This window comes from Leptinotarsa decemlineata, unplaced genomic scaffold (assembly GCF_025532065.1).
Source record: "Leptinotarsa decemlineata unplaced genomic scaffold, Ldec_3_MD MMD2_P_RNA_scaffold_1, whole genome shotgun sequence".
Classification (NCBI taxonomy): domain Eukaryota; kingdom Metazoa; phylum Arthropoda; class Insecta; order Coleoptera; family Chrysomelidae; genus Leptinotarsa; species Leptinotarsa decemlineata.
The window spans coordinates 5,342,178-5,370,140 of NW_027412523.1; the positions used below are offsets into that span (position 1 = coordinate 5,342,178).

A 27,963-nucleotide genomic window follows, 5' to 3' on the forward strand; every position below is an offset into this window, starting at 1 on the left:
ACAGTCAGTTGATAAGACCGTCCGATTTCTTGGATTATATATAGACGAACATATTTCCGGGAGAACACTGTAAAATCTTAATCAATAAATTGAATTCTATTTCCTATCAATTACGTAATTTGAGATCAGCTGCTGATGCTCTACTATGCCCAAGTGGACTCCAGACTTCGATATGCCATCTCTCTCTGGGGAAGGTCTTCGAGAGCTAATGATGTTTTTGTTGCACAAAAGAGAATACTCCGAATAATATTTAGTCTATCCTCTCGACAAAGCTGTGTTGATGTATTCAAAACATGTAAAATCATGACGCTACCATCACTCTTTATCTTTGAAGTTTGTGTGTATATACAGGCTGATTCACGGTGGATGGCACATTAGACGTTTCTGGTGAACCAGACAACGGATCACTTTGAAAATTTAATGGAGGGCATATTCGGACATTCTCTAGCCAACTAAAATATTTTCGACAATGCGGTGTTGCCGCTTCTATTAGAAAGCAGTAGCAACTTTGATTTTTCAAATGGAACACTCTGTATATAATATTATTTTTGGAATCTCCAATAATTGCCCGACAACTTTTCTTGATATTTCCATATACCTATCTGTTACCGTTTTCGAAATAAAAATTAATTTCAATTTTTTTCTTCGAAAATCATGACTTCTAAAAATGCCGATATCTTTTAGTTAAGAAGTACTATGATATCGAAATTTGGTTTGGAGTTAGGTGATACTTGGACACTTCCCACACGTCAGCTTAATCTCCGTTACTTCAATACAGGGTGGTAAAAAAATACAGTTTTTTCGTTTGCTTGAAAAAGTTGCTGAAATTTGATTATTTTAAATGGAACACCCTGTATATTATTGAAAATTCGGAAAGCTGCTGAAATTTGCTTTCTTTCTATGTATATCATACCTATACCTAACTAGTCAAGTTTCGGACTTATGAACATTTATTTGTGAAAATGTCCCTTCAGAATGGTATTTCCATTCGGTATTTGGTAAGCAGGCCATGATTACTATTTGACAGTAGCGTTGTGACATTCTCCTAATAATATCGACATTTTCGTCACTTCAGAAGTTGCAAATACCTTCAAAACGATGGAACAAAACTATTCAAACGAAGTTCTTATGAATTTGTTTATTATTTTTCGACAGTGTGACAAAATTATCAGCAGAACATGTAGAAAGTTCAATGAAATGTATCCGAATCTACCGCCAATGAACCTCAAGAAATTTATACGAATTCAGAACAATTTCAATGCATTTGGATCAACTTCAAAAGCACCAAGAAACTTGCCTCGACCCGTAACTTTCGAAGACAACCAGATTAATGTCTTAGCATTTTTTCACGCATTTCCCGAGTCATCGATAAGAAGTGCTGAAGAAGATTTGAGTATAAAATATTCATCGGTTCAAAGAATCTTGCGAAGACATAAAATGCATGATTATAAATTCACCAAAATTCAAGCAATGAAGCCTCAAGATCCTCAACAGAGAGTAGAATTTTGTGAAATGTTGTTGACACGCATTCAAGAAGATCCACTTTTTTTAAATAAAATTATTTGGACTGATGAATCGAAATTTTCGAGAGAAGGGATTTTCAATAGAAAAAATCGTCATTATTGGTCCAGTGAAAATCCTCACGTCACAAAAGAAGCCGGATTTCAAGAAAAATTTAGTTTTAATGTCTTCTGCATGTTGATGGACAACAAATTGAGGTACGTGATATACGAGGAGTCATTAACATCCAGAAGCTATCTGAATATTTTGTAGAATACTGTAGACAGTTTCGTGGATAATCTGCCACTCGAAGATTATCGAAACTGTTGGTACCAACTAGACGGAGCTCCTGCACATTGCACAAGAGAAGTGAGCGCAGAACTGGATAGACTATTTGATATTTGACGATCGGTGGATGAGGCGCTTGGGACCATGGAATTGGCCAGCGAGATCATCCGATCTTAATCCATTAGATTTTTATTTGTGGGGAATGTTTAAAGAAAAAGTTTACAAAATACCCGTGCGTTCGAGAGATGAATTGTTAGAAAGGATTGCCCAAACATTTGAAGATTTGGATCCCAATGAAATCAGATCTGCCACCACGGAAGCAGTCAACACCCGCATTTTAAAGTGCTTGGAAGTGAACGGCCAGCGATTCGAACATATTTTGAAATATACCACATGATTGTTTTACTTTTTTATAATTATTCATATCAATATTTCCAATTTCAAGTTTCTTGGTGCTTTTTTAAAGTTTATCCAAACATATTGAAATTGTTCTGAATTCGTATAAATTTCTTGAGGTTCATTGGCGGTAGATTCGGATACATTTCATTGAACTTTCTACATGTTCGGCTGATAATTTTGTCACACTGTCGAAAAATAATAAACAAATTCATAAGAACTTCGTTTGAATAGTTTTGTTCCATCGTTTTGAAGGTATTTGCAACTTCTGAAGTGACGAAAATGTCGATATTATTAGGAGAATGTCACAACGCTACTGTTAAATAGTAATCATGGCCTGCTTACCAAATACCGAATGGAAATACCATTCTGAAGGGACATTTTCACAAATAAATGTTCATAAGTCCGAAACTTGACTAGTTAGGTATAGGTATGATATACATAGAAAGAAAGCAAATTTCAGCAGCTTTCCGAATTTTCAATAATATACAGGGTGTTCCATTTAAAATAATCAAATTTCAGCAACTTTTTCAAGCAAACGAAAAAACTGTATTTTTTTACCACCCTGTATTGAAGTAACGGAGATTAGGCTGACGTGTGGGAAGTGTCCAAGTATCACCTAACTCCAAACCAAATTTCGATATCATAGTACTTCTTAACTAAAAGATATCGGCATTTTTAGAAGTCATGATTTTCGAAGAAAAAAATTGAAATTAATTTTTATTTCGAAAACGGTAACAGATAGGTATAGGGAAATATCAAGAAAAGTTGTCGGACAATTGTTGGAGATTCCAAAAATAATATTATATACAGAGTGTTCCATTTGAAAAATCAAAGTTGCTACTGCTTTCTAATAGAAGCGGCAACACCGCATTGTCGAAAATATTTTAGTTGGCTAGAGAATGTCCGAATATGCCCTCCATTAAATTTTCAAAGTGATTCGTTGTCTGGTTCACCAGAAACGTCTAATGTGCCATCCACCGTGAATCAGCCTGTATATGTATGTACTATAACAGTTTTTCAACCAGATCTAGCATTCATAAACATGACACAAGAATAAAAAATCAGCTGAATATACCCTTTTCTAGGGTCCAATTATCTAAAAATTCTCCAAACTCACTAGGTCATTCATTATTTAATAAATTACCAGACTATGTAATGGAGAATCGAACCTTAACATGTTTCAAAAAAAGTCTTAAACATTTTTTAATTGAAAGATGCTATTATAAAGTCGATCAGGCACTATAATAACTATTTGTAAATCCTTTATGATTTGTCTGTTATTTGTGTAAATATATGTATATATGTCTGTATATGTATATATGTGTTACACAATTATTCTATAGTATAGATGAACGACTATAATATATGCAAATTTACTGTTTTGTTGTATACAATTTAATTGAATGTTATCATGTTCTGTTAATTCTAGATGAACGGCTACTCCTATACAATACTTGTATTGTCCTTCTGGAGAATTATTATTATTACTATTATTATTTTAGTTTGTTCAGGAGAAGATATCCAAAGCAAAGAATACAAAGTCGATAGAAGCTCATACTGGCATTTTCGTGTATTTAAAATTTTCAGTATTTACCCTGACCACCAGACGGCGACGGCAGTACAATGACAATATTCAATGTGTTCACCAACAGATCTGGGTAGCATTCGCTGACAAAACAGTCAGCTTTTCAATTTAATTTAATTTTGACATACGTCTCGACTTGAATATGATCCGGCCGACTGTTTTTCTTGTCAGCGACGGCTAGCTAACCAATTCTGTTAATAATCACATTAGCTGACATCGTACTGCCATCGCCCTCTAGTGATCAGGGTAAGTACTAAAAAGTTTTCGACACATCGTTGTTTGAGTAGAAACGATACTATCACTCATAGATGGCGCCACAATGAACAACTTGCACGTTCATATCGATTTACCGAACATGTGTAACTGTTCTGTCACATAAGAATTGCTTTTTTAAATGTTTACATTTTGTAAATGATTTGAAATACGTGTGTGGAATCATTGTCCATGGGATAGTTGGGTGCATACTTTTTGGAATGTTTCTGTTTATAGAACCAGGTAACATTGGCTTTCATAAACATCAGAAGTGAATAAAGAATGACATTTTAGGTTTGCTGATTTTCGAGATTTGTTTACAACACTTCACAATAATGACATTTTCACCTCTGTGATCTACTTCTACCTCAAACTTCAAAAATGATTCTAAACATGAGATTTTTTTCTGAATTTGCTTAAGAGTTACATACATATTAATGAATTGTTTGCCTAGTAAAATGTTTATTGCAGTGAATAAATATCAAAACTGTCCAGGCGTCTGAACTTCCAAAATGTTTGCCAATATAGTGCAGTCATCTCGCTGGATACTCATGCAATGAATATGAATAATATTTATCTTTCTATATGACAATGCAACGGACATACTTTGCATAACTCTATTGTGAAATAAAGAAATGAATGCATTCAAAAATTGTCATGTTGCAAATGCATCATCAAGTCGATTGAATGTTACCGAAGTGAATTATTCAAATCGTTAATAATTGAATGAAAGTCATATCATGTCTGGACAAAATGGTATTTTAGTAGGGTTTGAAAGAGATTACTGAAAAAATATAAAAAAAATTCATGTGAGATTTCAAAAAATCATCTGATGATTTTTTTATGATGTGAGCGATTTTGAATTTTGATCATTAGTGAAAAAAGTAATACGTTGAACATTTTTATTGAAGAAAATATATACGAATAACAATAATGATAATATGAAAAACTAGAAATAAAACTTTCTATGCTTTTATACCACTTTTATTTGTAACTAACGTTACTGTAGTTTCGTAATACAAGGATATTTTCAATCGAATACAATAAATCTGTGAATCACTAAATAAAAACACTTTTATCTAATTTTCACTAGTTATTGATGGATGTAGCCGTTACTATATAAAATAAAAACAACAATTCGTCCTTGTATGTATGTATGTATGTATAGACATGTAGGTAGATCATTTTCAAACGAATACAATAACTTAATTGTATTCGTCATTGAATAAAAATACAATAAACTTTATTGTATTCGTTCTTGTATGTATGTATAGACATGTAAGTAGGTCATTTTCACTTATGATGCGCTGTATGGAACCTTTGGTGTAGTAATGAATATTACTGGAATTTTTTCCATACACCAAATCGTTACTTTTAACACCTCGACACGTGTTTCGATCACCAAGTGATCATCTTCAAAGAGGAAGATTAAACTAGAAACTAACGCGAAGCTAACGCTATTAATGCTATATATATGTCCCATACAGGTAAACCATCCAGGCGTACCAACCATAGAGGTATACCAACCTAAATTAATTTTACAATTTTGCCTCATCTATTATTTTACAATATATGTTTAACTGTTATAGCTGTATATAAAACAATTTTCAGCTATATAAAAATTAATTTCACAATATTGCCTATCTACGTGTCCTTATGTAGTAATCAGTAAACCCAACAATATTATTTTAACAAGCTATATAGTATGCTCTTTGTTATACGTCCGTCATCGTTATTCATAATATTATTGTGTTTACTTATTTCTACACTCTCATAGGCATCTAAAGTCTATCCAAATCCAAGATAGAGTAAAACAAAACAAAAGCGAAGCGTGATGTTCACGTGATCGCTCAGTGTCAGATGGATAGGGCAGCGTTCATTGGTGAATTCGCCTTCTTGGTACGAGTTCGGTACCAGCACAGGGTTGTAATCAGTCGTTTGCGTGTTTGTGTGGCGTGAGTTATAGTATATTGTTTAAAATTGTTTTCCAAGATGTCCAGTACAGACACTGCTGATGACACTGTGAGCTATCCTCTGAGTCCAGCCAGGAAACGATCCAAAAAAAGACATTTGAGTGTTGAGATGAAAAGAGTGATTTTGAATGTGTTCAAGAAAGAGATGGAAGAAATTGAGACATCGACTCTCGACGAAGTCGTATCGAAAGTTTCCGATAAAATTGGAGTGTGTTGCGCTTCGATTTACAATGTTTCACGGGAATATAAACAAAATCATACATTTTCCAAACCGAATACAAATCAGAATCGTCAAACCATTATTAAATCAATAGATGATGACGATAAACATGCAATCAGGAGGAAAGGGCATGAGTACTTTTTCAGAAATGAAATACCCACGATAGACAAAGTACTCGCAGAAATAAATGAAGATGTTTTATTGCCAAGTTTTAAGCGGTCAACATTCCATAAAGTATTGAAACATTTGAATTTTGTATGGGAAAAACGAGGGCGCAATAGTTTATTATTGGATAGAAAGGAAATTGTGTTATGAAGGAGAGAGTATTTGACCAAAATTAAATATTATAGGGAACAACAGAGAACAATTTATTATATGGATGAAACCTGGGTCAATGCTGGTCATACTACCCCTAAAGTATGGGTCGATGAAACTGTGACCTCATCTAGGAGGGCCTTTCTAGATGGACTATCCACCGGATTAACAAATCCATCAGGAAAACTTATATTTATATTAAGACCTGCCTCAATCTCAATATATAAAAAGTAACTAGTATTTGTTTTATTAACTTACATACCTCTTCATAATTTCAGGTAAAGGAAAACGGCTTATTATTAGTCACATCGGCAATGAGAATGGGTTTGTTGCTGAAGGGCTGTGGTGTTTCGAGTCGAAGAAAACTGGAGATTATCACGAAGAAATGAACGGTGAATCTTTCGAACAGTGGTTTTCCAAAGTTCTACCCCATCTGGAGGATGGGCATACTGCAAAACTTGTGCATTTCATTCGTTATTATAAAAAAGTTTTCCTAAGTATGATATAGCATTTGCGATCAACAAGATGTTGATTCTGAATACGACCCTGGCCAATTCTTGGGATTTTCAATATCACGTGCGAACGGCATGTCAATGTTTACATCCACTCTATCTTGGATTTGAATTTGCTTTAATTGCCTGTTATTGTTAACTTGTCTAACTAATCTTAATGAACTGAAATCTATGGAATGGTTTTGTTGCAAACTATGATGGGAGACTGCTGATTTTTGAAATATGGAAGACCTGAAAAATCAGCAGTTGCCCGTCATATTTTGCAACAAAACCATTCCATAGACTTCAGTTCATTAAGATTAGTTAGACAAGTTAACAACAACAGGCAACTAGATGCCTATGAGAGTGTAGAAATAAGTAAACACAATAATATTATGAATAACGATGACGGACCTATACCAAAGAGTATACTATATAGCTTGTTAAAATAATATTGTTGGGTTTACTGGTTACTACATAAGGACACATTGCAAAAATAAATTTAGATAGGCAATATTGTGAAATTAGCTTTTATATAGCTGAAAATTGTTTCATATACAGCTATAACAGTTAAACATATATTGTAAAATAATAGATAAGGCATAATTGTAAAATTAATTTATGTTGGTATACCTGTATGGGTGGTACACCTGGATGGTTTACCTGTATGGGATATCTATATAGCATCAATAGCGTTAGCTTCGCGTTAGTTTCTACTTTAATCTTCCTCTTTGGAGATGATCACTTGGTGATCGAAACACGTGTTGAGGTGTTAAAAATAACGATTTGGTGTTGGGAGAAAACTCCAGTAATAGGTCATTTTCAAACGAATACAATAACTTTTTTGTATTTGTCCTTGGTATATTTGGGTATGCGAAAATTCTGGTCAAAGAGAGTCCGCCCGAGCTCACAATCGACCAAAAACAACGAATTGACAACTCTGAGCTGTGTTTGAAGCTTTTTCACCACAAAAAACCCGAATTTATGCATCGATGTGTGACAATGGATGAAACATGGCTCCATCATTTCACACCAGAATCAAAAAGATCGTCATCTGAGTGGATTGCACGTTATGAACCGACTCTAAAAGGCGAAAAGACGCGACAAGTCGGCTGACAAGGATCCATTTGAAGAAAAAGAAAGTGCTGCTTCATCAAAACGATACACCTTATCACAAATTAATGGACACGATGATGAAATTACATAAATTGGGTTTCGAATGTTTCCGCATCCACCATATTCACCAGATCTAGTCCCCGGCGACTCTTTCCTGTTCTCAAACCTCAAGAGAATGCTCGCTGCGATGAAATTTAGCGTCGATAAAGAGGTAATCGTCAAAACTGAGGCCTATTTTGAGGCTAAAGACAAATCGTACTATAAAAACTGTATCGGAAAATTGTATGACCGATATAATTGCTGTGTCGCCTTCAAAGGCAACTATATTGAACGATGAAATCAAATTTTACCAAGTTTTTTTATGTCGGCCTACGAACTCTTCGACTCAAGTGTTACATTCATTTTTACTTCTTCTATTGTAATTGTTGAACCTTCCTCGTAAATATTTTTGGGGCGCTGCATATGTAATTATCATAATAAATATGAAAAAGATCAAAGGTGGGTCTGGCTTCAACAAAGGACTAATATACATTCGTAATTGATTGAATCTAAAGTCATTGTAGATCAAATCACTAACCAAACGGTCGATAACCGAGCAATTTATACTGGTAGTTCATTTGCCTTTTGTATTTTGTTTGATGCAGGAGTGACTGAAGTATGTTGTGATTAAAAAAATGTTTTAAAGGTAAGCTGAAAAATATTTTTTGCAGACAATGAGTTTTCTTAAAAATGTTCAAATTACAATTGGGATTTTACAGGATTTTCAAAAAATTATCGTAATTTTAGAAGTTAATGACAATTCAAATACGATTATGAAATACGATATCAGAACTATTAGAACTATCAAGGATAAACAGTTTTACCTAATACTAATTATTATATTATGACCAAAATCACACAAAACCTTTGTAAATTGTAGTATAAACAATGTGTCTCACTTCTCATGGAAACACCCCCGTATCTCGTGATACGGGAGTCTTTCCATAAGAAGTGAAACAAATTTGGATTTTTCAGGACTGAAATTTGTTCAGGAAAAAAGTATTTTCGAAGTTTGTAGTCCTGATCACGAATCTGAAGGAATTTTGAGCCTATTTTGCCCCCTAATATGTTTTACCGTGAAAATGGGGTGTTCCATCGTGAGTGGCGGACAGTGTATATCACTTTGGCCAACCTCATTCAGATGGTAGGTGCATTTTCAGCATTTACATCAGTCCAGAGAGTTTCATCGTTCTACCTCGAATATTACAGAAGATACGGGGGTGTTTCCATAAGAAGTGAGACAAATTCGGATTTTTCAGGACTGAAATTTGTTCAGGAAAAAAGTATTTTCGAAGTTTGTAGTCCTGATAACGAATCTGAAGGAATTTTGAGCCTATTTTGCCCCCTTATATGGTTTACCGTAAAAATGGGGTGTTCCATCGCGAGTGGCGGACAGTGTATATCACTTTGGCCAACCTCATTCAGATGGTAGGTGCATTTTCAGCATTTACATCAGTCCAGAGAGTTTCATCGTTCTACCTCGAATATTACAGAAGATACGGGGCTGTTTCCATGAGAAGTGAGACACAATGTATGTTAATCTAATGTATATGCTGTAAATAAAGTTTCATCTAAATCCGTTCAATCGTTTAGGCGTGAAAGATCCACAAACATACATTCAATTCAATTTATTAACTTATTTGATAACAATACATATATTTTGGTTACTGATATATAGAGGCATCTGGTTTCGGTACCGTTCCAGTTGTTTTTAAATTTAATCAATCAGAAAGAAGTTTATCGTCATAATGAGGAGTAACCAACGGAGAGAACAGGGATTGGTTTTCCTTTTATTCCGTTTAGATGCAGCACGGGATCGATAGAATAAATATACCATTACTAAATTTTATCTATTGGAAATTTATCGAAATTTATCGAGATTTAGTAATAATATACATTTATTACTTGTATTTCAAACTTTCACATTTATATTAATAAAGATTTCGATATATCTTGTGTCATAAAAATGTAAATAATTTTTGTTATATCCTACGGTTTGATAAATCCACCTTTTCAAATTCTGGTAAAACAATTTAAAGAACAAGGACAATAATGATTTATAGACACTAATCGATTCACCTGCATTTTTCTGTTTGGGTTGTTATTGTTGTTAAATAATTTTTATCGTTGATTCATTTTTAAATTAGCGCTCATCAAGTCGAATACCAAGTTTTCAAGGTTTTGAACAATTTTTACAGGTTTAACATGTTTTTGAAACATTTTACAGGCGTTCGTTCTCACTGAATCCTTGAAAATGTGTACTTACTCACAACTGTTTCATTTTTGAGTAAAAATAGTAAGTATTTCATTCACAAGCAAGGTTAAAACACGGCTGTCTCTTATTTGGACTCAGAAGTCTAATCAGGTACAGCTTGGCAAATCAAGATGAAGAGAGATGATAATTTTGCATGCAAACATGCCTTGGAAACTCAATTATTTGGAATTCAGGTACTCAGTTAAGTCTGTTATTACCTACAGTGGTAGGTAACTTTTGCCTAAAATTATAGGTGTCACACGTACGAATTGAAAAATTAAACAAATCATCAGCTGTGCGCCCAGATGAAACATCATGAAAACCCATAAAACGTTTTACCACATTACCATCTTTGACCTTTGACATATCTAAAAACGATTGAAAGTTGTGATGTACAGGTAATATAGGCAGTTTCATCAATTTCCCATGCAAAAAAGAAACACTTTCAATCTCCTTGCTTATACTTTCGTTAATAATATATGCCACACTGTCTATAAGCTCATTTTTGATGATTTTTGAGGTGCCCGAAGAAACGCTACCGTTTAAAAAAGTGCCAAATTGTGAATCATATTTGCCCCATAACATTAAAAGTTTCGTGCCTGAAGGATTTGATATTGGTGTATAAATCAGGGAGAAGCTGTTTTTCTCCTTGCAATCTCAAATTCAGTTCGTTCATATGATCTGTCAAATCGACATAGAAGGCTAACTTCCACATCCATTTACTATTTTCTAAATCGGCAAAAGGGCGCTGCTTCTCATTTAGAAAACTTTCGGTCTCTGCTCGAAGTTCAAAAAAGCGCTTAAGGACTTTTCCGCAACTAAGCCAGCGTACGGCAGTATGATATGGTAAATCATTTTCTCCAATCTGTTGAATAAACTCGCGGAATTGTCAGTGATTCAGCCCAGTGGATCTGATGAAGTTAACAACTGATATGACTGTGGTTTTAGAACTTCAGACATATCCAAACATTTTCCGCACAAGGACTGTTGATGAATGATACAATGTAAGACTAATGGTTTTGAACCACCATCATTTTCTACAGCCTTTGACACAAGTGCAACCACTCCTTTATTTTTACCATACATATTTTTGCCTCCATCAGTTATTATAGATTTCAAATTTCTCTATCGAAGGTTCTTTTAATTAATGGCATTTTCAACTCCCTTAAAAATATCTGCCCCAGTTGTCGTGCCGTGAATACTATCAATATCAAGAAGTTCTTCATACACTTCATAGCTTTTATCTACTCCGCGAATAAAAATAAACACCTGAGCAGTATCTGACACATCCGTTGACTCATCCATTGCTAGAGAAAACCACTAATGATGTCCATTTTTGTCAGACAGTTGAGATGATATTTTTTCTGCGATGTCCTGCACCCTCCGAGCCACGGTGTTTGCTGACAAACTGACACTTTTAAATAAATTTAGCTTTTCGGGGCATATTTCTTCGGCTACTGCAATCAAGCATTCTTTTATCATTTCTCCATCGGTGAATGGTTTGCCAAGTTTTCCGATTTTAAGAGCCACAAGAAAGCTGGCGCGAGTTGCAGACTCTTGTTCAGTATTCGCTTTGGTAAACAAAGATTGCTGCGATTTGAGTTCGCGTTTCAAAGCTTCAAATTTTTCCTTCCGCAAACTTCCTGTATACTTGGAGTAACTTTGAAGATGTTTCGATTCATAGTGTCGTTTAATAGTATAGTTTTTGGGAACAGCTATGGTTTCATTACAAATTAAACATAGCGCCTTATTACTGGACTCAATGACAAAATACTGAAAGTTCCATTCTTCTTGAAACGTTCTGCATTCACTGTCGATTTTTCGCTTCTTTTTCATACTAACAAATCACACATAAAAACAATAAGTGAAATCAAAATACTTTTATTGACGGGTGTTACTTTATTTCACAATAGACAGTTTCGCTTCCTTCGCCTTTCCTACGCAGACTAACTCGCAGTTGCGCCGCTAGCCTTTTATATGCAATTATTACTGGCATCTCGAGGTGATCGAAATACACTAGCTGGAATCAGAACTTTCTCGAACCAACGCGGTAATTCCAAATATTTAATTACGCCTAATACCACCTAGTGGGTAGCTGAAAAAGATAGTACATAGTACCACTACTCGCCACTAGATGTCGTTAAGCGTCACAATACACAATAATAATCGAAATGCAAAAAAGCATAAGTTTGCTTAGGTCACTCACTTTGCGACTATCCTAGTCTAGAAATATAGTTAAGGGCAGAAATTGGCCCTTGGAACAAACTGAAAAAATCATTATGGTCCGAAGGCTTCAAAGTATGAAGAAATGAAAATATGGCATCGGAAGTGTTTTTTTGCTTTTGGAAACCAAACTGGCAATCACTTATTATTTTGTTTTCATTCAGAAAGCAAAGGAGTCTTGTTTTGACTAGTACCGATAAAAATGCATGAAAAATAATTAAAACAAAAAATTGTCATCTATTCGAAATGTGGGTCAACCGGATACATGATGTTTGAACACAAAGAAACACTCTGTTTCATCCTTTCAGTAATATTTGAAGATCATTTTACATCACAAACATTTGTCATTCACAGGGACGAAGTTATTGCAAGAGTTGTTATTTCCAGTTTTCGTTTAAAAATCTCAGAAACGTAAAAATCTTCAGTGATTTTTAGGCGATATTTATGAAAAAAGAAGACCTCAATTTTGGTATTTCAAAAATAATTTGAGCGCATTATGCATGAACGAATTGGGAGTCATGAAAGGTAATTAGGTGTGTAGAATCCCGAAATATCATAATCTCTCTAGTGAATTTTGCATTGAAAAATATCGAGGAGTGAAAACTGTCGAGCCGAATAACTCTCAGAGATCGTAAAAATAATGTGTTATCATCTCTTTTGGAAAAGAATGTCCCAAATTATCGCGTAATCGTAAACAGAATAATTACTAGGTTCCCAATAATCGACAGTCGAAGAAAAATAAACAATCTAGCTTTCCGTCCCACCATCGAATGGGCTTCACTTTTTAAAATAATGTTCATGAAAACCGAAATGTTATTGTTGTCTGCGGAGCGGTCGTGAAAAGATTACAGTTCACTTCCTTTGTGTCGGCCTGATCCACATCAGAGAAGGCAAATCAAGTGAGTAAACTTACTATGAATTAATCACACTTTTATTGTTCAACAGAAATTTATAGATTAAAAATCTAGAACGAAAACCTAGAAGCAAAATATTGATGTCAGTTGAAAAGATGTAACAAAAAAATGTATACAAAACTATCAAACGTAGAAAAAAATCTTCCGAACAAATTTTTTATCATCTAATTATTCAACGTTTCTCGTATCTTACTTGGGATTGAGAACTTACCAACAATTCTAAAAATTCGGTTCTACTTTTTATAAAAATCGTCTCACATACTACACAAATTTAACATTTTATATACAATGACAACTAGTTATTGAATTTTGAGACTGAATTGTTTTATTTATCTCCTATATTAAGTTATTGTCTTCAATATTCGTGAGCCGGTGACATGAATTTGAATTAAATATCGAGATTTTGCGTCTGAAATAAACTCTCTAATTTTTCTGTGAAGTTCAAAATCTTGCGAAAGGAATCAAATACCTCTTTATGCTTCATTTAAGCCATCACGTCCTTTGCATATACATTGCATTTGTTAGAGGAAACACCTCTTTATGAAATATTTTTCAATATATAACGAAACTTTTAATAACAACCATATTTCTTAAATTGAAAGGGGTATATTTTTAGAAGAAGTTGATTTTTGTAAAAGAAAAGTTATGGATTCATTTTTTACATCTTTATACAAAAAAATTGGAAACCTTCCACAGTTTTTTTTGTATAAAGATGAATGTCAAAACCTCTCTTTTCCAAAAAAACCATGTTCCCTTGTAAAATTGAGCTCTTCTAATTGTTTTGTTTGTTCAAAATAGCTGTGTGAGCCTTTTATTAATACATAACATATGAAAATTCTAATATAGTGGATTTGAAATATATTTTTCACGAAATAATTGTAATTCAACTATCCCTGGTGGAAAAAATATAACTTTGTGAAAAACGATGTTTTCGAACTGAGTTCAAATAATTTCTCCCCTTTCTCTTAAATGAAACACTGATTCTTTCTACATTCAACGTCAAATTCGAATAAAATCAATTATTATACAGTGTGACCCATTTTCAGTGGAAACACCCCCCTAAAATTTGATGTTGTAAAACGATTTCAATAATTTTTTTTTGAAATGTCAAGTACTAAAAGGTCTACTTTGCGAAAAAATTTGAAATATTTATTAAAGTATCAGGGCATACTACGATATTTTTTCTTAGTCGAAAACCGGGATTTTTTATTAGCGATTTTTTTATTGAAAAAATCACTGTGCCACTGGATTCAGAGTGCCTCTAAACAGGTGTGACCAAAATTTCGGGAGATGACGTTAGAAGTGCTAGAGAGGTTTGTAGACTATTTAATGAGAGACATGCAGATCGTCCTCGTATTAGCTGCGGTACGGTAAACGAAATAAATAAAATATTCAATGAAACTGGTGCAGTATCAAAAATTATGTTAAAAAGTAATCCTGTACAAAGACGAAACAAGAATGACAGGAATGATCAAATCATTTTAGATTATTTCAGAAATAATCCTAATGCCAGTATAAGGAATGCCACTTTAGATTTGAATATTCCACGAGAAACTATTCGGAGATGTCTCAAGGCGAAGAATATTAAACCTCTCAAGCCAAAATTTTTACACACACTTCAAGAAGGCGATGAAGCAAGACGCCTGGAATATTGTTTATGGGCCCAAGGGGAATATTTAAACAATAGAAATTTCCTAAAAAATATTTTATATACCGACGAAGCCACTTTCACTACAAATGGAGTAGTGTCATCACAGAATTGTCGCTATTGGGCAGCAGATAATCCTAACTGGTAATAAACTGTAAAAGCCAGTATTCCCAAAAAATCAACGTCTGGCGTGGGATATTGAACGAACGAATTATTGGTCCTTTCTTTTTTGATGAAAACATTAATGCGCAGAGGTTTCTAGAATTTTTAAACACAGAGTTTTGGGATGCTATTCACGAGCTGCCAATCAATGAACGATCAAATTTAATTGTCCAGTTACATGGATGTTCAGTTCATTATGCCAGAGCTGTGAGGCAATGGCTTAACGAACATTTTTCAAACCGATGGATAGGCCGTGGTAGACCGTTTATAGAGTGGCCACCCAGATCTCCAGACCTCACAGTTTTGGACTTTTTTCTCTGGGGACTTCTCACACAAAAGGTTTACAAAAATCGCTCAAGAGATAGAAATTAACTTTGTGCAAGAATTCGACAGATATGTGCAGATATTAGCCCTCAAGAACTAAGGAACGTAATCAGAAACATTCGTAAGCGCTACGACACATGTATCGAAATACGTTGTGGATTAGTAGAGGCTACTAGAATATGAGTTAGAATTAATTGTTGCATTGAATCGAAACAATTCAATAATTAGTTATTAGTTGCGTTTATTAAAATTTTTTGCTTCATTGTTAGTTGAATTGTGTGAATGTAATTCCGTTATTTTCATTAAAAATATTTACGCTATTTGTTTTTTTTTTCATCTGGCGGCACTTTATTGTTGAAATCATAATAAAAATTATATATTGTGACTGTTAGGTGTGTGAGTTTTCGAATTTTTGAGTTGTCATAACTTTGTTAATAATGAATATTTTTTCATGAAATGAAATAAAAAATCCCGATTTTCGACTAAGAAAAAATATCGTAGTATGCCCTGAAACTTCAATAAACATTTCAAATTTTGCCCCAAGGTAGACACTTTAGTACTTGACATTCAAAAAACAAATTATTAAAATCGATTTACAACTTCAAATTTTAGGGGGGTGTTTCCATTAAAAATGGGTCACACTGTACATATAATATATAATTTTTATGAAAAGTGACATTACTGATATCTGATATATTTAAAATATTTCGCATCAACTCAGGATATACCGAAAAAATGGGGCATTTAGTCAAAAACAGGTTCAATTCAATATTTTCTTCACATTCTGAACTCAATATATTGTCTTTTTTTTAAGAACCAGAATGAGCAAATTAGAAAATTAACGCAAATAACATCAACATCATTAGAAACAAGTTCCACAGAACACAATAACAAATGCTATAAAAAATATCATAAACACATTAGCGAAACAAAATTGAAAAGTAATTATTTTGTTGTACTCTCGTTGGATATAATTAAGAACTATGATAGCAAAAAACTTTCGATTCGATTCGGCGAAATAATCAAGAACGACTCTATTGATGTTTGCAGCATCAGTACAACGCGATCTAAGAATTATTAGTCATAGTTATCATGTCATGTTATCAAACAGTAGATAGTATTATGCCCAAATGATACATCGATCACTACTTTAACAGTGGTAAATATGTTGTTAGTCACATCATTCAACATTTTTTTGAAGATTGTGAACTCTTATAATTTGTGTTGTGTCAACATTGAAAAAAAAAGTTTCGTCCATTGAAGAATCTTGCTACTTCATTTATGGTATCATTACAATTTTTTTTCCAAGGTTTTCGTATCTGAATCGGAAACGAATAATGAGAAATCATCTGCGTATGCAATATAATTCTTTGTTTCAATAATGTGATTCAGATAATTCATGTACAAAATAAAAAGTATGGGCCCCAATATTGAGCCTTGTGGCACGCCTCTAGTCATACTCCCAGTCTCAGCTTCGATAATTTTAGTTATTCCACAGTGTATAAATTTTAAGGTGACTATTTGTTGTACTGGAAAGTTAATCTAAGAATCGTTTTATTATTTCATCTATTTCAAACGTGGAAGGTAACGTTTTTGCTAAATTCATTGATAGCTAAATTTGAAACTGATTGATTTCAACGATACGTGGTGTCATTACCCTATGTACTGGTACATCAAAATTCGATTACCGGGACCAAACTTTGTTTTAGATAACGAATCATAATCGGTAGTATTTGGAAGATATCAAAGTCTGGTGACATACTTTAAGAACCATCAAGTAGGTATTTATTCAACAATACAACAACACAACAACACCTAAGAACTATGGAATATTTTTTAACGATATTGAATTCAAATTTTAAAATTTAACTTTGCCTTGTTCGAACGTGTTTTTTCTATTGCGACAAAATTTTATCAACGCATAATCTACTTAGGAATAATTGTTACAGAACTTCTCTCTCTCTATCTCTAGGTTTTCCTGTCCTTTTCTTCCGTAAGGCGCATTTAGCCATGTTACAGGACTTGAGGTGTCCTATTAAAAAAATTTCGACTTCTTCGTTTCGGTCACCCTGCATATAATCGAGTATATAAGTTATATAAATTTGATATATGTTTATTTCATATTCATATTTGAATATTCATAATTGAAAATTGATTTTTTAATCCTACCAACACTTCTTATTATTGTTATTATTACTGTATGAAGTTCCAATAATTATTGCAAATAGTACTCGTATTCCACAAACTCAAACAAAAGATTTAGGTCAAAATGTATCGAATAACTTATGAATCGAAAACTTTGATTTTCAGGTCGATAACACTGATATAAATTTTAAATTAGTTTCAGAATCAAAAAACCATTCATCAAGAAACAGCTATATTTGTTGAGTCTGTAAAGTTATATTAATTCATTCTTGGAAATGATTCATACGGGTTTTTGAGCACAGTTTACTGGTAAGTAGTTGAAAATCCTTCAGAATGAAGAAAGTGAGCTAGCATTTCTTAGAAATATTAAAATTATTTTTATATTATAAGCAAGATTTGTGAAATCGATTATTCCTAGTTTGGTTGTTCTGGTCAACGGTGAATATTTTTGCTATACTTCACTGGTTCTGCTTTTGGTAAGATCTGAATAAAAATTGTAATAAATGTCGAAAAATGTATCTATGTAATCGAGAAAGGTTAATGTAGTAAAGCTGCTGGAACATAATTCCATGAAAATCAAAAGATGAATACATTAGTACTATTCTGATCACTCCCATATGGATTTCAAGTTAAGAACCACCGGTAGATAGCTGTTTCGGCCTGTTGGGCATCGTCAGTACCGGGCAGGCAGTTCTCGATTGAAGACAAAGTGAGAAAAGTACTCAATAAAAATAACTGCGTAAACGCAAGCGAGGCATAAGTGGAACCATCTATTGGTGTGACACCCAAGTCAACTTGCCAAGTTTTTATGTTAGTGTTGGTGGTTCGACCAATCAACCGACAACTGCGGTAGCAGAAATTTGGGAAGTTATTCTGAAATGCCATCGGAAAACGAATCTACATGTTTCTAGATTCTCAAGAACAAAGTATGATGAACTGTTTTTTTGGGATTCGCTCCGTATTCTGTGTTTTTGATCCTTACAAGGATTATTTCCACAACGTTTCGGAAACATAATTGCAAGTTTTGAAACAAGTGACAAAAATTATAAGGCGGTATTTTTTCAACTATAGTTACGAGAGTTGTGAATTAAGTTAAGCATTTACGCCACAAAAGCTATATCATCATCATAATCATCCACGTCTAAAAAACATAAAATACGATTGATACACGATCACTTTCAGTAATTGTCCTAATATAACAATCAACCAGTACATACAACATCAATTGAAAATTAAGCGAATTATTCATATAAATGCCATTATGTGTATGTCTCTAATCTCACCTATAATTTTTTTAATGATAATTTGAAATGTTCGTGTTATGTATTGAGGTTCATAAATAATAAAATTACATGTTTCGTTTATTGAAAATGACGTAGTTGTGGACAAAGTATAGTCATATCCGAAAAAATAATTTTCTGTAGTTCTAGAACATTAACAATCTGAATTATCAAATCTAGTTTGTATAACTGTTCTATTTGTTGCTCTGTTGCAAAAATTTGTAACTCCGAGAAAACAGAAAAAAAAATAATACCGAAAACTTTTTTTGGGATAATGATCTTCAAATCCTTCGGAAATTCAATAATAAGGATTCAGGTAGGATGAACAAATTTTGTGACCCAATGACCCAAAAATAATAGACGATTTAAGACTTGGAAAAATATTTTGTTTTGGTGACAGGCCCTTTTGTTGACAAGGTAAATTTAAGAACAATAAGGAGTTCAATGGGGTATTCATTATTCTAATGAAATAAATGTCTGAACCAGAATTACTCTCCGGAACTAATTGATTGCTACAATCTACTGAGTGACCATCAAAATCACCAGATTTTAACCCTCTTCACCTTTTTCTTTGCGGACGTCAAAACGTAGAAAAACGGTTGAGATTTCAAACAAGATACTACCGATTTACAATTTCTGGGGGGATGGCAATAAAAACTCATATACCACTTTCCAAAAAATATATCTTTTGAATGAATATTGGTTTCGCTGGCTTTTGGTACTGAAAACATGAAGGATTAATTGAGGATTAATTGAAAATCATATTTTATAGGGTGATTCCTTACATTTCCTGGATTAACCAAGTAACCGTCCAAAAATACAAGCCTGCAATATGGTGATATGCATTGAAACGGGGTTGGACAACATCCCTTTTATCCAATTAGGAACTCATCAAATGCGGCTCGATCTGGAAGAGCTGAGGGGCAAAGATAAACAAAGGGCGGAAAAAGAACTGCGAGAAACTCCCGAGAATGTCGAATTTGGACTGACGAAGCTTCGCGAAATTCTGAAAGGTAAATTTTCAATGTGTAATCAAATATCTAAGAGGATTGCTGAAAGTTACTATTTCTTGAACAACTATTATTTTGATCTAATAATGGTTTTGAAGTCATTTTGGATTTCTTATTCGCTTCAAAACAAATCGCCACCGGTAGTTAGTCTGTTTTTCATGGTATGACAATTAATAAAACAGAGCATCTAACTACTTTTCTTCTGAGCGAACTTTTTATTTGGAAGAAAAAATATGAATGTTGGTATCACTTTGTAAGCATAATTTTTAAAACTATCCTCGAATGTATTTAGTTCGCCAATATGAACAATTTTTCGCCATTTTCCGAAATGAATCCAAACAATGTCACCACGTGTGGCCTACAAATATGCATACAATAACATTTTGAAACAACTTCCTAGAGTTGAATAATCATGTGACGTCCAAATCATTCACGGGTAAATTTTCGTTTTGAGGACACCCGGCGATTTTGAAAAAAATTTTGCGTGTACTCACGTATTTTGATGCGTAGACTACGATTCCGAAAGAAAAAAGCGGCGCTCTCCCTTATTTACAAAGTTATGGCCCTTCAAAGTTCTGAAAAGGGCAACTTTTCAGTCTTCTTTTTCACAAAACAAACTATTTGAAAACACAAGCATATTCACTAGGTCACCTTTACATCTTATTCTTCCTTCTTTGATACTTTTCACTTCAATAATGAACATTTTTCTTATAAAAAACTTAATTTAAAAACGAATGCTTCTCCCGGTGACATTATTCTATTTTTAGGTTAGTTACTAGTGACATTTCAGAAAAAAACGGTTGGTATTTGTCGTTGCCTACTATTTCAAATTCGTAATACACCATCAAAAACTAATTTACGATCTAAAGAATGAAGGTAAAAAACATTTGAATTACTTTAGGAATACGGACTGCATCAGTCGTACCAACCATGCCATTAACCTTAAAAACGTAAAATAAAGAGATATGTAACCAAAAAGCAGCTCCGTACATTTTTTAACATTTTTATTGGAAAAAATGTGTTTTTAAATAGTTTATTTTGTGAAAAAGAAGGCAGAAAAGTTGCCCTTTTCAGAACTTTGAAGGGCTGTAACTTTGTAAATAAGGGAGAGCGCCGCTTTTTTCTTTCGGATGCGTAATCTACGCATCAAAATACGTAAGAACACGCCGGCTGTCCTCAAAACAAAAATTTACCCCTATATTATCATCTAAAATGAAAAACGTTCCAATGGAATACGAAGTCTGTTGAAAAATAAGGTGAATAAGACCAAAAAACCGTCGCATGAGAATCGCTCAGGAATTGTTGAATAACGTCAAAAACAACACCGTTATCGTGTCTCAGCCACCTAATATCACTAGAGAGGATTCGCAGATATACCATCACTCGTAAAATATTTTGATTCCAGTAAAATAGGTAATCGAAAAAGCAAACTGAAAATATGGACTTGATGATAAACACCGCTGATTAGATTATTATAAATTCACGAAAGTGATTCAAAGAAATCAGAAAACTTTCATGCATTTGCTTACCTACCTACCATAAGATAATATTCTATGTCAGTGTCATCACAATTCACATCTACCTGTCAATATAAATAATCACTTTGTGGAATACGCAACACTATATCGACACACAAACGACGATATTGACGGTATCTAGCGTTTTTTCTTCTAAAGCGACCCGCGTATATATTGGCTGGCAGATTGGCATTAAAATTCTGAACGTATGAGTCGCTATAGTAGTGTAGGGGCATCTTGATTTTTTTAATTTATTGATGATACAATTGAGTCTCAGAATACCTCACAAAAGAAACACTTACCTGGCGGCACTTTGATGTGGAAATTGTCAGTTTACTGGGAACTATATTCTGTGTTGGGGGGTGTTCAGTGTCATATCTTATCAGATATATCATTCAAACGCAGTCGAAAAATTACCATACTGTCATTTCTTCAGGTTGTTAAGTCGTAATAACCAAACTAGATTTAACTTCTACCAAACTAGATTCAATTTTTACCATATTCACGTTCACAAATTCACAATTCGAAGACATTTCTAGGTTAACATTGTCGAAAGTTCATCGTTTCTGTTCCGTGCCATCCGTGCTGAGTATCTCTTCTTCTTCTTTTTTTTATGATCTCTCCTTCCCTCACGGCGCAGTAGGCCACGAGTATCTCTTCTGTGAGGTATTCTGTGATCCAGCTCTCCCTTCATAATTCTTGCGATGTTGCCACAGCGAAATAAATACCTTATTATTAATGCAACTGCTATCGTTTTCTAGCTGATGAAGGCCTCTACATACCGTTCGATGACGAATCTTTCCTGATCAAATTCCTGAGGCCGTGCCGATACAACCCAGAAACCGCGGCAAAAATCATCAGGAAATTCTACAGATTCAAAATCAAGCATCCCAAATACAGCGTCAACATAACGCCTCAGAGCATCAGACACGTTTTCGACTCAGAAGTGTACAAATTGATTCCGATCAGGACGACAGCCGGTTCCAGGGTGTTGGTGATAAACTGTGGAGCGAAATGGAACCCGAAGCAAGTAACCCTGGAAGACTTGTTCAAGGCCACGATGGTCACCATAGAAATCGCCATGTTGGAACCGAAAACTCAGCTGGGAGGTGTCCACGTCATCATCGACATGGACGGCTTCTCCCTGCTCCACGTCTGCCAATTCTCCCCTCAGACTGCTAAGCTCATTTTGGACTGGGTGCAGGTAGCTAATCAGTTTTAAACGGTTTTATTCAACTTGCCCTGTCTGCTTGTTTATTTGTCAAATTTAGAATTGAAGTTTCACGACCTTCCTGTTGACAGATTGATCTGAAATTTGGTACACACATTTAGTTTTGATGACAATGCAATTTAATAAATTCTTAATCATTGTAAATCCAAGATTGCTTCTAATTCTCCTCGACGGTGCTCCATAACAATTTTCTTTACTTCCTCAACATCGGTTGTTGACTACTGAGTTTCAGTTGACACGTTAAGAAGAGTACTTCGACTGCCGCAGTTGCAGTTGAAAAGTTTCAACTGTACTGGTACTGGTACTGGTACTATACTGGTCAAGTACTGTGCAGTGACATCACAGCAAAAAGCGTCCCGTTCATGTGTAATAATCATTTTCCTGTTTTCTAGGAATGTAACCCAACCAGACTGAAAGGCATCCACATTATCAATCAGTCGAACTTTTTCAGTATGGTGTTTACCATATTCAAACCATTTCTTGGGGAAAAACTGAAAAAATTGGTGAGCTTATACATATTTATTGATATTGAATATCTGCATCATTATTTGGAAATATCACATCACAAAAATCTTTTGGTTTTCAGTTATTCTTACACGGAACCAACAGGAAATCCCTCTTGGAGAAAATATCATCTGAAAGTTTACCGGCATATTACGGAGGAACAGCTGAATATCCGGAATATCCTGGTAGTCTTTTTGCAGATATGCTCTTTTATTATGAGAAAGATTTTGAAGGTGGGTAGATCAACAAGAAAATGTACTTCACGAAAAATTCGTTCAAGCTGTTACCAATTTAAGATTTCAGCAAAATTATTGTGATAGAGTATTTTATAAATATTTGTGTTGATGAAAGTTATCATTTAAAACAAAACTTGAGACCATTGAGGTTTTGAATTCTCAATTTTGATATTTATGTTGAGAAGAGATTGAAATAATTGATAATTTAAATTTGAATGTATTAAAAAACTTTTTTTTTCGAAAGCAGTGAATTGAGGCACCAAAAATTAGTTCAAAATTAAGACTTCTCTGTTGTCATCAAGAAGGTCGTGGAAAATTGTCAAAAGTTCAAGTAAAAGAAAGTATCCAGTTACTTTTGTTCCAGTGATGGAATGATCATTCAAACTGGTGAATTTTCATTCTGTTTATCGACAATGGGGAATGTTCCTTAATTTGGGTTATTAAAGCAAATGCAAGTTTGAACAAAATAAAGTTGAGTTTAATTCATGAGTATTTCAATGTCACTTTGAAATGTATTCAAATTGATGTTTCATATGTTGGGTTTTAATTTTTAAAGGGATTTGTTTCTAATTCACATATTGGCAACAGCGCCTATATCAAGTTGAAATAATTTGTACGTACCTAGATATTCTACTTTTAAAAAGGAAAATTATCTTGATAAATCAACAATTAAGGCAAAATATAAATTATAGTTCAATACCACCTCCACAAGCCACATAAACAACAGTTGTTTTGTTATTCATTTATATAGAGGAAGATAGGTTAGATGCACAAAATGTCATATGTCACAGAATGTCTCGGAACTCGGAACATAAGTAAACAGAACAGCACCCCTCTGAAATAAGTCATTTTTGTTTGTCTCATACAGGTAACAGATTCATTGTCTTTTATTAGCTATCACCGATGTTGCCAAATGGTGAAATAGAAACGAATCCCTTTAAATGTTGAATGCATTATTTCATTCCTCTTTTCCAAGTATTTAAATAATTTTTCAAAGAAAAAGGTTGAAATGATAAGTTTAAAATGCGTTGTTTTAGAGCTCTTTTATGAAAACTACTTAATTTTCGTCAGAAGCAACATTCCCCATTCATTTTAGATTTTGACTGTGAGGTATCAGAGTATTGTTTGATCTATTCATGAAGTTGCTTAATGGAACAGAAAGAAAATAATTTCGATGTCTGTTACGAACATATTTGTTCTAGAGCTTGCAGTTTCACTATAATTATACCGAGGAATTTTTGAATATCAACCATATTCGTGGACGTTAATTGTACTTTACATTCATATAATGATGTGTGGTTTATTATCGCTGTGATTTGTGGCTTATTATCGTACACAAGAAAAAGTCTAACGGGGTCAAATCACACGATCTCGGTGGCCAGTTCACGTGAGGTGATGTGAATGTTGAACATGTCTGTTTTAGCTTAGCTCTGAGCTGAGCATTGTCAGAAGTATTCTGGATTTTCATAAGAATGGTTTTTGCGCAATATCCACTTAATGCTACGAATAATAAATAGAATAATTAAACTCACTGTTCAACTAGTACAGGTACGTGCGTGTCAACGGCATAATATTTCTTTTACACAACTAATTATGTCAAGTTCAATTGCGGTGTTTATAGTCGAGGAGATTTGGGAATCTTCTTTTGAAAATATGAAGCGACCTCCAAGTATAATAAACTAATACTCTACTGACATTACTTGAATGTTTTCTTGGGCCTGATATTGAACACCATAAATAATATATGACAGTCATTCAATTCTGTTTCAGTGTATAACACGTACGGATACGTCACAACGAAGGTGAAAGCATAGACTTAATGATTTGGCAAGACCGACAGTCGAGGAGGTGATGACCTGCAGCAAATTTTTTGTTTGTTTTTATTTTATAGCATTTCTAGAGGATTTGAAACGTTTTTTTTTTTAGAAGCTTCACTTGTACAGCAGAGGAAAAAAATCTAAATTCTGAAAAGCTGCGAAATAAGAGTCTAGATACAAGACAAATGAAAATAAAAATGATTTGAAAATATAAACAAACAGATATTGGAAACAGTTCGTCACTTCTCAGAAGCGATCTTTGGGATTTTTTCCTTGCTTTCATTGTTATAATTAGATTTTTTAATTTTTTACTCGAAATAATCAGTTAGCTCTTACAATTTTGAATTTATTTATACAGTATTTATTATTTACCTTATTCATTCGAAAACATCTCCGTGAAAAAATAATGTATAAAACCTTTGGCTCGAAATAGTGGTGTTATTTTTATCAATTTCATAATGAGTTCATTTTAGATTATATATTATCATTTTTTAATCAATCCATGATAATAAACATACATTTTTCACACTGAATTTTTCGTATTCAAAAATCACACTTTGATTTGATATTTCTACTCAAAAGTTTACAAAACCGCAACACGTTTTTCTCTATACGAAAGCATGTATTGCGACGCCCCTGACACGTGTTTCGCTAGGCAATAGCATCTTCGGACGTCACAAACTATTGTGACATCACAATGTATGTATTGTGACGCCCACGACACGTGTTTTACTATACAATAGTATCTTCGGGCGTCACAAAGTGTTGTGACGGAACAAAGTATGTATTGTGACGCCCACGACCCGTGTTTTGCTATACAGTAGCATCGTTGTGCGTCACAAAATATTATGACGTCACAAAGTAGCTATTGTGACGCTCACGACACGTATTTTTTATATACAATAGCATCTTCGGGCGTCAGAAAGTATGCATTGTGACGCCCACAATGTGTTTCGTTATACAATAGCAGAATCGGACGTCATATACTATTGAAACATCAAAAAGTATGTGCTGTGACGCCGACACGTGTTTCTCTATACAATATCATCTTCTGGCGTCAGAAAGTATGTATTGTGACGCCCACGACACGTGTTTCGCTATAGACTAACATCTTCGTGCGTCACAAAATATTGCGACGTCACAAAGTAGGTATTGTGACGCTCACGACACTTGTTTCGTTATAGAATAGCAGAATCAGACGTCATATACTATTGAAACATCATAAAGTATGTGTTGTGACGCCGACACGTGTTTCTTTATACAATATCATCTTCTGGCGTCAGAAAGTAGGTATTGTTGCGCCCACGACACGTGTTTCGCTATACACTAGCATCTTCGTGCGTCACAAAATATTGCGACGTCACAAAGTAGGTATTGTGACGCTCACGACACGTGTTTCGTTATACAATAGTAGAATCGGACGTCATATACTATAGAAACATCATAAAGTATGTGTTGTGACGCCGACACGTGTTTCTTTATACAATAGCATCTTTTGGCGTCAGAAAGTATGTATTGTGACGCCCACGACACGTGTTTCGCTATACATTAGCATCTTCATGCGTCACAAAATATTACGACGTCACAAATTAGGTATTGTGACGCTCACGACACGTGTTTCGCTATACAAAAGTACCTTCGGGCGTTTGAAAGTATGTATTGTGACGCCCATGACACGTGTTTCGTTATACAATAGCAGATTCGGACGTCATAAACTATTGCGACCTCAAAAAGTATGTATTGTGACGCCCACGACACGTGTTTTGCTATACATTAGCATCTTCAGTCGTCACAAAATATTGAAAAACACCTGTGGCGGTTTTATGAATTTTCAAGAAGAAATCTCACATTAGAGTGTGTTTTTGAATACGGAGTTTCATCAAGTATCGATCAGTTTTATCAAATTTAACATTAAGTTTCGTTTGAAACGTGTTTGTCTACAGAATAACTTCCTCAGTTAGCCTGGTCATCAAATTATTCTGCAGTGTCTTCTATATATCAGAAACATTGTTGAATAGTTTGTAGAATACTGATGAAGCCACTGGGCAGCAAAACGTGTCTTTGATAAAATTTATTGTGAAATTTGTTTTATTATAATGTAGGATAGTGTTATTCATTTTCATCAAGTAAGAGGTCAGTGTATTTCCAATATTATTTCAATTTTTACATTTAATCATTCGAAAGATGAATAAATGTAATATATTTTGATTTTTTTGTTAAGGGCCAGTTTAATGTTATAGATAAAGTCGAAATATATTTATTGGATTCACATGTTTTCAAACATGCATGAAGATTACGCGAAGAAAAATATTAAGTATTATCAGTTTTTCTTTACATACATTTATATAACGATAGCTTTTTAATTCGTTTTATTATTTTTATATTTTATACCGGGAATATTTATTATATAAGTGCATGAATAGTATGAATAATAAAGTTTTGAATAAACTTAAACTACTGAAGCGTTTCATTTCAGGTGGGGTCCAAGGAAATACACAAAAATAAAACTAAAAAGTATAT

The 27,963-nt window shown here is 33.8% G+C and overlaps 1 protein-coding gene and 1 long non-coding RNA gene across 5 annotated transcripts in view; one reads left to right on the top strand and one right to left on the bottom strand.

The window, feature by feature from the left end:
* Positions 1 to 22,216, bottom strand: part of LOC111515032 (uncharacterized) — a 36,017-nt gene extending 13,801 nt beyond the window's left edge. Inside the window, exon 1 of the long non-coding RNA XR_012467786.1 lies at positions 21,958 to 22,216. This is a non-coding gene — a long non-coding RNA (uncharacterized lncRNA). The remainder of the gene's footprint in view (positions 1 to 21,957) is intronic.
* On the top strand, positions 4,121 to 27,900 carry LOC111515030 (alpha-tocopherol transfer protein). 4 transcript variants are annotated; one of them, XM_023171263.2, is made up of 7 exons: positions 8,671 to 8,824; positions 18,045 to 18,157; positions 19,901 to 20,141; positions 22,417 to 22,859; positions 23,279 to 23,389; positions 23,473 to 23,623; positions 25,397 to 27,900. In XM_023171263.2, the coding sequence occupies exons 3-7, from the start codon at positions 19,961 to 19,963 to the stop codon at positions 25,438 to 25,440; spliced, it is 930 nt and encodes a 309-aa protein (XP_023027031.2). In that variant the 5' UTR covers positions 8,671 to 8,824; positions 18,045 to 18,157; positions 19,901 to 19,960; the 3' UTR covers positions 25,441 to 27,900. The 4 variants fall into 4 exon arrangements, with proteins under 4 accessions (XP_023027035.2, XP_023027036.2, XP_023027031.2 ...); XM_023171267.2 differs by lacking the exons at positions 8,671 to 8,824; positions 18,045 to 18,157 and adding an exon at positions 4,121 to 4,267; XM_023171268.2 differs by lacking the exon at positions 18,045 to 18,157 and having other exon boundaries at positions 8,669 to 8,824.
* The last annotated feature ends 63 nt before the right edge of the window (positions 27,901 to 27,963 follow it).